Raw genomic sequence first — 14492 nt, 5'->3', positions numbered from 1 at the left:
GTTTAACATAGCCGTAAGAGTAACAATTTTGGTTCCCGGTTTATGGCATGTGCTAAACAAAGCGAGGGTCCAGCGCAAGCAAGTGTTCCCATTGTTCGTGCTATGTTGCATATCTTGTAGTATTGAGAGCATTGATGGTAAAAATACATTTTTTATAAACACGCTGAAATGTTACAAAATGCGTTTTATGATCGTCACATATGCTTAATACATGGTGAAATGCTAAAATATATTGGCAAAACTTAACCAGGGCCGGAGAAGAATGGGGTGTGTGGAGGTCCGAGCCCCAAGTGTCTGTGTATGAAACTTCAGAAAAATAATATATGAAGTTTTCAAGATAAAAAAATTGTATGTTCATGGTACCGAAATAATATTACACTATGATTTTTGACAGTGGGACTAATTCAGCATTCCTGAGAAACCTCCTATTTTCTGAGCTGAAGATGGCTCTACAACTTCTTTCTTGTTTAAAAAAATGAAAATTTAGTGGATAAACAATCATGACATTTGGACTATGGATCTTATTATGACAAAACTTCATCTGAGAAAATTCTCAACATGAGAATGCAAAAAAAACTAGACCTGTACAGTAAACCCCCGCATACAATACTACTAATTGATCTACATAATACATTCAATCAGCGTAATGAAACATGACATAAATTTCAATCATGCCACGACAATCCATTTTCTCAGGAGAAATTCTGACAAGTTGTCAATGTATTAAACTAATGTTACAAAATGAAGACTCATTTTATTCTCTACAAAATAATGGTACAAACTTCACTCAAGATATTATAAAAAATACTTATCAATAATTATCAATCATTTGGTAAATAGACCTTTCCACTGTCTTTACTCTTCCCTCTTTTCACAAAGCATGCAAACAAGCCACTCTCAGAGAAAATCCTTCTTTCAGTGTTCAAAGTGACAGTAGTGAGACTGGAAACCTGAATCTCAAAATTCAAGCATCTGATTGGTAGTTTTTTAATTCAATTTTGAAATTGACCAATAGTAATGCTGCATTCTGATTGTCTTCAAGATTCAGGCCCCTGTGACCTTGACCTTTGACTTACTGACCCTAATCACAATAGGGGCCATCTACATTATAACCCCAATCATGCTACCAGGTTTGAAGGTTCTGGGTCAAGTTGTTCAGATGTTATTGGGCTGAAAATGTTTTCAAGGTTCCAGCCCCTGTGACCTCGACTTATGATTTACTGACTCTAAAAACAATAAGGGTTATTTACTTAATAAGCCAAATTATGTTATCAAGTTTGACTGTTCCGGGTCAAGTGGTTCTCAAGTATATCAAGTCAACAATCTGTCATTAAGATCAACAAGTTTGGCCAATGGATCTGGCTAAATGGAATCTATCTGTAACATGAAGCCAACCCTGAATCTCTCACCATGCCTAGTTTTTTTACCAAGATGACCCTATTAGCCAGTCAGATTTTCCAGTGATTTAACCAACATGTAGTGATACACAAAGTTTTTAACCCTTACCATGCTAAATTTCTATAATGGACTGGTCCATCTTCCAATATGGGCAGTACCATTCATCATTTGAAGGGGTGTTTACTAAAAATTTACTGACTGAATAGCGAACAGTGCAGACCATGATCAGACTGGCACTGCACGGATGTGCAGGCTGATCTTGGTCTGCACTGGTCGCAAAGGCAAAACCAATCGCCGCCAGCAGGCTAAGGGTTAATCCAAGATGGCCTAGTATTCAATTTGTCTAAAATATTGAAGCAAACTATCTGCCAATGTTTCATAAAAATGGGCTAAAATTGTGACCTCTATAATGTTGACAGTAAAATTATTTATGACGGGCACAGGTGAGCTAAAAATCTGAAAACAAATTCTAGTCAAATATGAACAGCCAAGTAGGCAATAAAAATATTTTATCCAAAAAAAAACTGTATGATACTATCAGACTTTTAGGTTACCTAATCGATATTTAAGAGTACATATTTTATTATTCAAATTGTACTTTGATATAATACTGAGCAACACATTCCATAATTATATACATATTTTAGCATTTAGAATGCTAATCACAATCACTCATTTAACCCTTACCTTGCTAAATTTCTATAATGAACTTGTCAATCTTTCAATTTGGACAGTACCATTAGCTGTTAAAAGGGGTGCTTGCCAAAAAAGATACTGACTGAATGGCGAACAGTGCAGATCATGATCAGACTGCACGGATGTGCAGGCTGATTATGATCTACATTGGTCGCAAAGGCAGAATCAATCATGTCCAGCATGACAAGGGTTAAATATATGTTCAAAACAATCACTACCAGTATGAATTAAACAAATAAGTTGGTGTGAAATTAACTCATTGTACATGTTTGTAATTACCTTCATGAATCATGATAAATGTGTCTGTCTTATTTAGACAGAAAAAGTCTGTCTACTTTAGAAATAAGTACTGTAAAATCAATTAATTTCATGGGCATGAAATTTCGTGGTTTTGGTCAAAACGGCAATTTCGTGGGGATATGAATTCGTGGATTTCAACTTTCGAACATAAAATGAATGGGAATTTTACTTGTTCATTGGGATTAAATTTCGTGGATTGACTCTACCACGAAATCCACGAAAATTAGCCCCCACGATTATTAATGATTTCACAGTACATGGACTTCTACTACAGCTTCATTTTGCTTCACCACTTAAATGCAAATAAAACACACTTTCCGAATGAAAAAATGTACATTCAAATTGATGCCAATTAAATTCCTAAAATTCAACATGGAAAATGCAATTATGTCTAGAAGAGGAATTTGCAGCAGAATAATTTGTCTCCAGAAAACTGAGAAGCTCTTTGAAGTAACTTAAACTCAGCTGTAATGAACATTTCAATAACAAATTTCGCTCTAAGAATTTTATTTTCACATGAAATTCAGTGAATTTAGCAAACACGGTTATGCTGAAAACTTGGTGAAATCAAAGGCCTGAATGGCCTGAGTCGGCTAATGATTGATGTACTGACAGTATAGTCTACCAGTTTCAGTTTGTTTTTAGTTTTTTTTCTTAAAATTTCATAACACAGCTCGATATTTACCCAAAATATTATATCCGGATACGATTACACTTTTCTTCAGTTTGAACAATATATTTTACAAATTGTGATGATACGAAGACATTTAGCAGCAATTGGCAGTATCTGACATTGAAGTTTACGGTTAAATTACCTCTTATTTAAATCTTTTCATAAAAAAGTTGTTTCATTTCGCCAAACATAGATGATCTACTTTCGATTTCAAAAACTACAAGAAAATACAATTTAATGTTTCGCCGATTTGTTTATTTCTCGAAAAATAAGAATTAAAATCATTTTTAATATCTGTAGTAACTAAACAAACCAGTAAGAGCTTCTTCTTCCGATAATTTATCTGTTTACTGACTGCAAAATTCATGTGTGTGTGTAGAAACCCACGCAAAGTTTATAGAAATCATACGATGCGTGTATACGTTCAATGTGGGAGAATTAAGGCTGATCGGGATCGGCTATGTTACCTAACGCATCCAGATGATTCAGATTTTGTTTTTAAAAAAGCATTGTGTGCATTTCTGTAATTTTATATACGTTTAGAAATTATTAGACATGCGTATTTGCATTATTTCTATACGTAATTTACGCTAATACGCATCTTATCTGGAGCCCTGTGGAACTATTTTTTGTCTTTCGCTGGATGTTACGCAAGCTTTGTAAGCCTGCGCAATTCATAAAATGCACATTTATGCTTAATGAGTTACATTCGAGTATTGCACAATTACAAGTCATAAATATGACAGATTACATCGTATATTGGTCATAGCAAAGGGAATTCACGCAACTTAATTTCATTCTTGCAGTGAACTGTTTGAAGTTTGAGAAATCTAATGGAACTACATCGCTTCACTGTGTTATTTGGTCCATTTAGACTTAGAGAATCGCTGGATAGCAAGGACTCGTCAAAACGATTACATCGTTTAGCCGACTCAAAAAAAACAACAGATTTCTTGCTTAAACTAGAATGTGTCTGTAGGACACAGGGTGTGCCCCCCACTGGTACATTTGTCACAAATAAGGGGCAATAATTCAAATGTTTGCAATCTTAATGGGGTATAGCCTTAACAAACATTTTATGAAAAGGATTCATTATTCTAAGCCTTATACTTTTTGAGCTATGAGCATCATAAAAAAAATCCACTATTTTGGCTATTTCAAGAGTCATAACTCTGTAATAAGAGCTTAGATTCTCAAGAAGAATGCCAAGTGTGCCAGGTCACATCACGTTAAAGACTCCAGCAAGGTTTCCTGAATTTACATCTAATACTTTTTCAGCTAGGCACATTATTAGGTGAAAAAGGTACATTTTTTTACTATTTCAGGGGCCATAACTTTACAAATAGGGGGTGGAGCCTGCCAAAAAATTAGAGGTGTGCAAGTTTATATCATGATAAAGACTTATGCAAGTTTTCAACCGTTTATATTAAATACATTATGAGCTAGGTGTGTCACAAGGTGAAAATGTTAATTTTTTACTATTTCAGGGACCATAACTCTAAAAATCGGGGGCAGACCCAATTGAAAAATAGGAGGTGCGCAAGTTCATATCATGATTAAGACTCATGCAAGGTTTCATGAATCTATATCAAACACTTTTTGAGCTAGGCATGTCACAAGGTGAAAATGTGCAATTTTGACTATTTCAGGGGCCATAACTCTGAAAACAGGGGGCCGGACCCAATTGAAAAATAGAAGGTGCACAGGTTTAATCATGATTAAGACTCATGCATGGTTTCATGAATCTATATTAAATACTTTTTGAGCTAGACGTGTCACAAGTTGAAAATGTGCAATTTTGACTATTTCAGGGGCCATAACTCTGAAAATAGGGGGCGGAGCCAAATGAAAAATAGGAGGTGCGCAAGTTCATATCATGATTAAGACTCATGTAAGGTTTCATGAATCTATATCAAATACATTCTGAGCTAGGCATGTCACAAAATGAAAATGTGCATTTTTGACTATTTCAGGGACCATAACTCTGAAAATAGGGGGCGGAGCCAGATGAAAAATAGGAGGTGCACAAGTTCATATCATGATAAAGGCTCATGTAAGGTTTCATTAATTTATATTAAATACTTTTCGAGCTAGGCGCGTCACAAGGTAAAAATGTGCATTTTTGACTATTTCAGGGGCCATAACTCTGAAAATAGGGGGCGGAGCCAAATGAAAAATAGGAGGTGCACAAGTTCATATCATGATAAAGGCTCATGCAAGGTTTCATCAATTTATATTAAATACTTCTCGAGCTAGGCGCATCACAAGGTAAAAATGTGCATTTTTGACTATTTCAGGTGCCATAACTCTGAAAATAGGGGGCGGAGCCAGATGAAAAATAGGAGGTGCACAAGTTCATATCATGATAAAGACTCATGCAAGGTTTCATCAATTTATAATAAATACTTTTCGAGCCAGGCGTGTCACGAACTTCGGACAGACGGATGCACGGACAAGACCAGATCTATATGCCCCCACCACTCATGGGCCACTCATGTGGGGGCACAAAAATATGTCAATATATGTAGAAAAAGAACATATTATTTTTACTGAACCAATAACAGCTTACAAATACAAATCAAATTTTGCTCAGTTGTTCAGCAATGCTAGTCCAAATAATACGACATCTTGATAAGCCAAATAAGTAAGGATACAGCAATGCTTGCAGACGGTCAATATGACCTCAAATTATTTTGCAGTATTTTCATACTTTCAAGAAACAAAACTTTCTTTGTTGAAAATTAGATGAGCATATTCATTTCTAATTGGAATACTTTGAAGGAATCTGAGTAACACAATTCAAATAATGTTCACGCATTTCGATATATTCTATATATTCGAAAACACAATTCTACTAGTTTTACATAATTCATGTTTTCTTCACTTTCGGTACACAATAATTTGGATAATAGTACACAACATACATTTGATTCATGGTTTATAAAGCTTCTGGAATGGAAATTAATTAACATAAGATTAACTCTTCCCAAAGACCGCGATTCAACAATCTCAGAGGTTATGAATATTCGTACTCGATTTATCAGGTCCTCTAATACTGGCTAAAGCCCTATTTCTCACCAGACTTCATATTGAAAAGGTAAATGTGGCCTTTTGAGTATTACTCACCATTTACAAGGCTTTTCAATAACTTGACCAAGTACCAAACTAAGTACCAATTTGACTAAGTACCAAGTTGGCCATAATTTAATAAGGTAAACATGATTACAGAGTTCCATTAAAATTGTTGCCAAAGTTGTGACCTCTAGAGTGTTAACAACCCAATTTTGCATGAATGATGTCTGATCATCCACCTATAGATATTTACATTCCTAAAAATGTTTAAGTATCAAAAACTTTTATGGAAAAATGAAAGCAATAAACAAGTATTCGAGACTTATCAAAGAAATCCTGCTAAATAAGGGAATGATTTTCATGAATAAAATATATACAAAAACTATCTTTATCCATATAGATCTAAATATAATTGTTTCATATCAGATGAAGATCCATCAAGGTTCATGACATAAGAAGTTGTTTGTATGTTTTTTTTATTTTTAGCTCAGGCTGCTACTGAGCAATGCTAAGCAGAACTATTTGAACAAACTTGAAACAGTACCTTACAGAAATGCTTCAGACAAGTTTGGTGAAGATCAATCACAAGGCTCATGCGAAGAAATCATTTAAAGATTTTTTTATTTTATATCTCTGGCAACTTAAAAAAGGGCCAAGCACAACCATTTAAACACACTTGAGAGAGGAACTTACAAGAGTGCTACAGACCAAGTTTGGTAAAGATCCACTGTGCAGTTCATTAAAGTAAAAAGCATCATCACAATACTCCCCTCTGTACCTATGGTTCAGGTAACGCAAAAAATCCCGAATAAAAAAAATGTATCTATAATTATCCAAAGAAATATATCAAAATCAAGTCATTTACGTTGTAAGACACTGCACTTGAGGAGATACTTGAAGATAATGTTATACAATTCCACAAGCACACAATGGGTAAGAGATAAATTTGAACATTTTTAAACAGAGACTGTTTCCAAATATTTAGGTATGTCCCTCAATACTGCTCACTTAAGTTAGTGCTTCTATTGTGTTAAAACATTCGCAGATTCCCCGAAGGACTGGTTAGTGCAAAAGCCAACATGACCCTGAGGTATTCTGCAAATGATGACAGGAAACAAACATGTGCTTACAAATAAACGCTATTCTATCATTAAATGTGTAAAAGGCTATTTTAAATTAAATTAATGTCCATTAGACAAAGCTGTTTTAATTATGCATTATATGGCTGGTTTACAGTTTGGCCAATTTTTATATTAACGAGCATAAACAACAAGAGCTGTCAGTTGACAGCGCGCTCGACTATTCTCAGTGCTTGATAGTATAATATAAGCTATGAGTAAACCTTTAACATTACAATAAGCATATTCTAAGTTGAAAAGGGGCCATAATTCAGTCAAAATGCTTGACAGAGTTGTCTGCTCCTGTTTACAGACTGGGGTCATGATGGTAAACAAGTATGCAAAATATGAAAGCAATTATCTCAATGGACTTTGAAAATATTTGGGTTGGTACGCAAACTTTAACATTTGTGTGACGCTAAACGCTAACGCCGACGCCGAGGCGAGTAGGATAGCTCCCCTATTCTTCGAATAGTTGAGCTAAAAAGGAGTGTTAACAGCAGATGTTTCCATTCTCGTTAAAACATGCCTTGAACATAACAGAAACAACAGTCTTATGCTAGAATGGAAGGATGAACTGATATGTAGTATCTAGACACAGCAAAGAACCCATTATAACTGAAAACCAGCAACAAAAATCCAAAATGAATATCTATGTTCTAAAAATGTAGCCTCCTTAAAACAAAGTTATATGTTCTGCATGTGGTCACAATATGGCAAAGTCTGTACCAAGCAAAAATAATTTCAAAAACTTTCGGAGGTTAAAGGCACTGACCCCCAGATTTGGATAAAAAAAATCTTTCTTTCAAACTGAAGTTTGGTCATATTATGAACATTAGAATACGAGTTTTTGTTTCTAAAATATTTTTAAAATTCCAAATCAAGAAAAAAAGATGACCGCGTCAAGAATCAAACCCCGGACCGTCACAGCAATAAAGACATTTTCCGTCTTTTTAACCAATAGCGTTATAGCGGAATTAGTGAATTATGACTTCAAAATATAGATATTTATAATCGAGACAGTTAACCTGGTGTAAAGTGTTACAAACGCTTTTCGATTTTCATCGTAAAAAGTAGTAAAAACAGCAACTTCTCATGTGTTTCCATAACAAACAGTTTGTCAGTAATTAAGTTTTAAAGCCTTCTTAAGAAATCTAGTATTTATTTCCAGATATCTAATTTGATACAACATGACTTGGGAGTACTTGACATCTGCACATCCATATTACGTGCCAAGTTATTTGAAAACCTGTTTTGGGGATAAAATGATTCTGCCACATCCACTAGTTGCAAATAAAGAATTCCAGGACTTTTCTTCCCTATAAAGCTACCACCTGTAAAAAGCAGCAATCCCAAAGCAAAAAAAGTATGTTTTTTCCCAATGCTGAACTTAAAATTCTTAAACCATAGGTACTGCATAGGTTTTTGGCTTGCAACAGTAGTTTTGCTATTCTGTAAACTGTTACCCACAGGATTAAGTAAACTGTTATCAAAATGCCATCATATATTTCAAAATGTTCTTGAAAAAGAGATCATTTATATTTTGTCAAGTTAATATTTTTCCAACTATTAAAAGAAATTTACACAGGTATTTTCCAAATTCTAACAAGTGTTGGTGGCACCCCCAAAATGATGAAAAAAATACCTGAATTCTCACCCGAGACTGAATGGAACCCCAATTTACCTGTTGGGATTTCATTATTACTGCAACTCCAATTCCATTTTTTTTTAAAAATAATTCTGTCAACCGTTGTATTCACATACTAAATTTATACAATTTAATAGGGCATAAAGAATGCAGTCAAACTACAAAGACATAAAGAAATAAAGTAGCTGGACTGTCCTTTGACAGTAAGCAATAACAGTTAATATTAAAGACACAACACAAAAACAAAAATTGGAGAATTCTATCTTGTGATATCACAAAGGGGAAAAATACATACTGGGGCCAAATTTTGGGCACAGAATATGAAACAAGAGCCCTGCTTCAATCATTAAAAGTTAGAATAGCATATAAAACACTTAAAATATTTAGAGAGTCAAACCTGTTTGTAAACCAACTTGGAAAACTGAAAGTTTCTTTTTTGTTGACTGGTGATCTCTTATACTCTATATGATGGTCAATCATACTTTATGACATCTTACTCTTTTAGTATATTCTATTAGATAATAATAAAACGACCAATTACACAGAGTAAAATCCCCATTAGAAACTTGCTCTACTGATTTTATAAATTTTGTAATTACCTCCCTTTAATACAAGTGTTTACAAAAATGAGTACGTCTTTTTACTTCATTATAACATCTAGTTTTGTACTTGCATTTGATATATATCGTGACATTTCAACATTCGAACCATTTATATAAGTAGTGTTATTTCTAGAGCTCAAAAAGGGCAGGGTGCTGTCTAAAAAGGGGCAGGGTGCTGCCAAAAAGGGGCATAGTGCCGTTTTAAACTGGAAAGTTACCGCAGCAGTAGTAACATTTCTAGATGTTTATAGTTTTGTATTTATTACACTTATGATTTTTGTGCACATACTTTTAAATCACAGAGTAAAGTGGTAAAAGATATGTTCCCAAAACCAGTAACAGAGTTTACAAAGGGTTTAACATTACTTTATATTTTTTTTCAAACCATTCATTGAAGCTTTTTTTTCAAAAAATGTTACCAAGGATGTCAACTTATTCATATGGATAATTATGATATAGTGGAGGGTTTTTATATGTTATATGTGTCTAATAAGCTTGAAGCCAAGATCATGTTACAACATAATAAAAAGGTCAGTTTCAGGTCACATTGTAAACTAATATGTATCAAAATTTATGTCATATTAATTAGGTCTTTCATCAATATTTCATTAACAGAAAAGTGCTATAAAAGTTTGTAAAAAATGTATCCAAAATGTACTATCCGGATACTGGTACACTTTCGGAATGACATGTGAAAGTGGTTTTTGTTAAGTTTACTTGACTCACTAAGGTAAACCAGAGATAATTCCTCAAATTATGATGATACTTATCATAAAAAAAAAAAACAGTGATATTCAGCTTTTTTGACGGAATAATTGAAAATTTGCATGTTGTTGTTGTTGTTTGCATACGACATCGGGTGTAATCAGAATTGTGAACGGATATCTTTAACTTATTTTTGCTTTCGAAATTCATTAAAATTTGTGGATTTTCTAGTAAAGATGAAGGTAGGATTAGACTGCAAAGATATATTCTTATTATACTAAACAATGGTTTAATTTAAAGCTTGCATGAAGAAATTTTAAAGGGCGCTTTTTACGTGCTCGGTAATCAGCTGGCCGCTTACTGATAATTTATTAATTGGCGCTTTTTTGACAGTACACAAAAAAGTCATAATCAATACTTTATCAATTAATCATAACACCTCATTGATTCTCATTACCTGTGTGCACTCGCCGTGACGTAATTTGCTGATCAAAATATCAGCGAGGCATGTCTACACGATAAAGGGCGGGATTTAGCAGAAGATCAAAGGCAGGAGGGCACATTATAAGGGCAGCGTGGCGGCAATTAAAAAGGGCAGGGCGGGGCGCCCCACAGCGTCGCTCTAGAAATAACACTATATAAGGCATTGGAGTTTTAAAAGTGTCTACCTTTGGAATTCATTCATGGTTGTGCAACCAAGGTATGTAAAGGATGGTAACAATAATTTTTCACACTAGCATTTCAGATGAATTTCAGCTAAATATATGGTAGTCAAATAGGTCAATAGGTTTACTATTTTTATTATTCCTTATGCAAAGTATGTTTATCAAATTGACACTTGCGCCAAAAAATAACTCCATTTTAGTTGGGAAACCAGGTTAAGAAAAAAGTTACATTTAAAATAAAACTCTAGTGCAGGGCTCCGTTCTAAGGACTGCCCATCTGCTAGGCACAGGTAAAAGTTGAGTCAGAGCAGGCAAAAAGTCATAGCACTTGGTTTTCCATTCCACACTGCCCCTAGGATTTGGGAAAACCCCGTCTTACACAGGCAGTGATTTGGGAAAACCCTGTCTTACAAAGGCAGTCATATAAGATCTATGTAGGCCTTTATAAGCAGTCAACATAGTCGTGATTTTAATTCATTGGTGTTCTTTGTCACAGATTTCGCTGCACTTCAGTCAGTAACAGCAAACGCAACTGGAAAATTGATGTCTCTTATATGGGATATCTCCTGCAAAATTATAAATTGTTTCTCAAATTTTGTCCCAAATGGTTTAAAATAGCTTTGCATCTTCTTTCATTTTATAGATATTCAAATTCATGGAAATAAATTTTGTCAACTGAAACCAAATTTAATAAAATTGCAGGGTTTTTTTTGGGCCGTTTTTATAGCCGTTATTCGACTATATTCCCAATGCCAAAAAGTATTTTTCCCAAAATGAGTGCAAAAATTCCGAATCTACATTCTGGAAAAAAATTCATCAAAATTGCACAAGCACTGACCAAATTATGGACAAATTGGAATGGCAGTATGTTAAAGAGGTTGTACAATGTGAAACAAGTGTATGAGAAAGTGCTTAAACACATCCTTACTATATCCTATGGGACTGAATATTTCCCAATATGGAACATTTACGCGTCAAAATTCCCAATATTGGGGGTATAGGCTAAGTTCCCAAAAAAGAAAGAAAAAACTCTGAAATTGCCACACCCACTTTCAATAGAAAACTTTGTATTCTAAGTTTTCGACCTATTGCAGGACTTATAAATGTCTTAATTTCATGCCAATTAACGAGTTCATTTTAACATTCCACCAGCTATTGAAAACCTGTTGTAGCAATTGCTGAGATCAATAACTTATTGATTATTGCAGGTAAGTTGTTGATACTGTATCAAATAGTCAAATGACAACAATACACTCTTGCTACAGGTGAAAGAAGGTTTAATTTTCTCCTTGTCAGGACATTCCACACTTACCAAATGAAGGACAGTGTTCACCACATCCTTACTTGTTGCTTGGTTCACCTTGATTAGGCTGATTAGCAGACCAAATTTTAGCTCGTCATTCCCTTCTGATTTTAGAATTTCTGCGACAGTTTTAACGTCTGATTCGGCACTCTGGCCTTCCTCAGACATTGTTGAATATATGACTTAACAATTCACATCCAAAAATTGAAATTTCACAGCTGTCAAACGCAAAGCTTGAAGAAATATGGAAAATCTCAAAATTCACTCAGCATCGGCTTTTAGCCAATACTACTTCCGGGTACTTACGGAGTGAATGTTTGCTAAAGAAATAAGTTAAATAAATTATTAGACATGCATATACTCATAAGTATGTCATCACTACACAAAACAGAAGTAGAAAACAAGCGAAAAAAAAAAATTTATTACATATTAGGCATTGCTAGTCATATTTTTTACAAATACATAAAAGTAGAAAAAACTACCAACAAGACGGAAGGTAAAGTCGATTTATGAAAAAATAAACATAAGCTTATGAGCGACCATATTTTAAGGCAGTTTTGCAAATTCGGATCCTTTGGAAGCGTATAATGCAACCAAAGAAGTATAAAATACATTTTTATAGCTCTTTGAAGCAACCAAGCAAAATAATAGCTGACGCGATTTGAACGAGTCTGTTCATGAGAGGTAGATTGAAAGTGCAACACCTCTTACCATACCTAAGCTTGCCTTAGTTGATATCTGGTAGAAGGTGTAATTCCTCTGACACCAGCTCTCGGCAATTTATATCTTGTCCGGTAGTCATTTTTGCCTGAAAGTTATATAAAATTTCTTGGTTTTGCCAGTATTTATCCAGCCTCAGCAGGAACTGCTTAAGCGGAACTCTGTTACAAAGATATTGAATGGACTAACATTTTTCGCATGTTAAAATCTAAAACAGTATTTGTCTGTGCAAAAAAAGATCGAGCACGTAGAACAAGAAATGCCCCCATTGATGCATTCAGTAACTGCACAAGGAACAGAAATTATTTGTTCACTGTGCACTGGATTTTTGACATACTGACCTCAAATCAATAACTATGAGTCATTTATCAGTCGTAAGTGACCTCCGTATCAAATGTGACCTTAGACTAAAGCATTCTCCAGTTAGCTGGCAAAAAATGTTCTACTGTTCTGGGTCACTGTGACTGTGACCTTGACCTTTGATCTACTGACTTCAAAATCAATAGGGGTCGTCTGTTGGTCATGATCATCTCCCTACTAAGTTTCGTAATCCTAGGCCCAAGCGTTCTCAAGTTATCGTCTGGAAATGGTTAAACTATTCCGGGTCACTGTGAACCTGGCATTTGACCTACTGGCCTCAAAATCAATAGGGGTCATCCGCTGGTCATGATCAATTTCCCTACTAAATTTTGTAATCTTAGGCCCAAGCGTTCTCATGTTATCGTCCGGGAATGGTTTGACAGTTCCAGATCACTGTGTCTTTGACCTTTGTAAGGACTAATACTGGCCTAAAATCAATAGGGGTCATCTGCTGGCCATGATCAACCTCCGTATCAACGTTAATTAACCTAGGCCCAAGCGTTCTTGACTTATCATTTGGAAACCGTAGACCTGTTCGGGCTCAATGAGACCATGACCTTTGACCTATTGATCTCAAAATCAATAAGGGTCATCTTCTGGTCAATCAATGATCAATCGCCTATTAGGTGTCTTGATCCTAGGCCCAAGCATTCTTAAGTTATCACCTGGAAACAGTTTTACTGTTCCGGGTCACTGTGGCCTTAACCTTTTACCTACTGGCCTCAAAATCAATAGGGGTAATTTGCTGATCATGGTCAATTGCCCTATTAAGTTTTATGATCCTAGGCCCAAGTGTTTACAAGTTATCATCCGGAAACTGTTTAACAGTTCCTGGTCAATGTGATCTTGACCTTTGAACTACTAACCTCAAAATGAATAGGGTCATCTGCTGGTCATGATCAACCTCCTTTTTAAGTTTCGTGATCCTAGGGCCAAGCGTTCTTGAGTTATCATCAGGAAAATGTTTAACTGTTCCGGGTCACTGTGATCTTGACTCTTGATCTCCCGGCCTCAAAATCAAGGGGACATCTGCTGGTCATGAACCATCTTCCTATCAACTTTCATGATCTTAAGCTCAAGTGTTCTTGAGTTATCATCCAGAAACTGATTGGTCTACAGACCAACCGACTGACATACCGATCGACATTTGCAAAACAATATTTCCTTCCTTCTTCAAGGGGGGGCATTATAAATCTAGTATGATATCATTAGAACATGTTCTTCCAGACAAT

General features: G+C 35.0%; 1 protein-coding gene across 7 annotated transcripts in view; it reads right to left on the bottom strand.

Annotated features, from left to right (window-relative positions):
• Positions 1-12488, bottom strand: part of LOC123558619 (neurobeachin-like) — a 268481-nt gene extending 255993 nt beyond the window's left edge. For all 7 annotated transcript variants that reach the window (XR_008371116.1, XR_008371114.1, XR_008371117.1 and 4 more), the window contains exon 1: positions 12190-12488. Coding sequence is in view for 3 of the 7 variants with exons in the window: in XM_053544219.1 (XP_053400194.1) it covers positions 12190-12348 (159 nt within the window). In the remaining 4 variants the exon portion in view is untranslated. The remainder of the gene's footprint in view (positions 1-12189) is intronic.
• Between the last annotated feature and the right edge of the window lie 2004 nt (positions 12489-14492).

The sequence above is a fragment of the Mercenaria mercenaria genome, chromosome 5 (genome assembly GCF_021730395.1).
Source record: "Mercenaria mercenaria strain notata chromosome 5, MADL_Memer_1, whole genome shotgun sequence".
Taxonomy (NCBI): Eukaryota; Metazoa; Mollusca; class Bivalvia; order Venerida; family Veneridae; genus Mercenaria; species Mercenaria mercenaria.
Note: the sequence above shows the minus strand (reverse complement) of the source record. Positions and strands in the feature narration are given on the sequence as shown.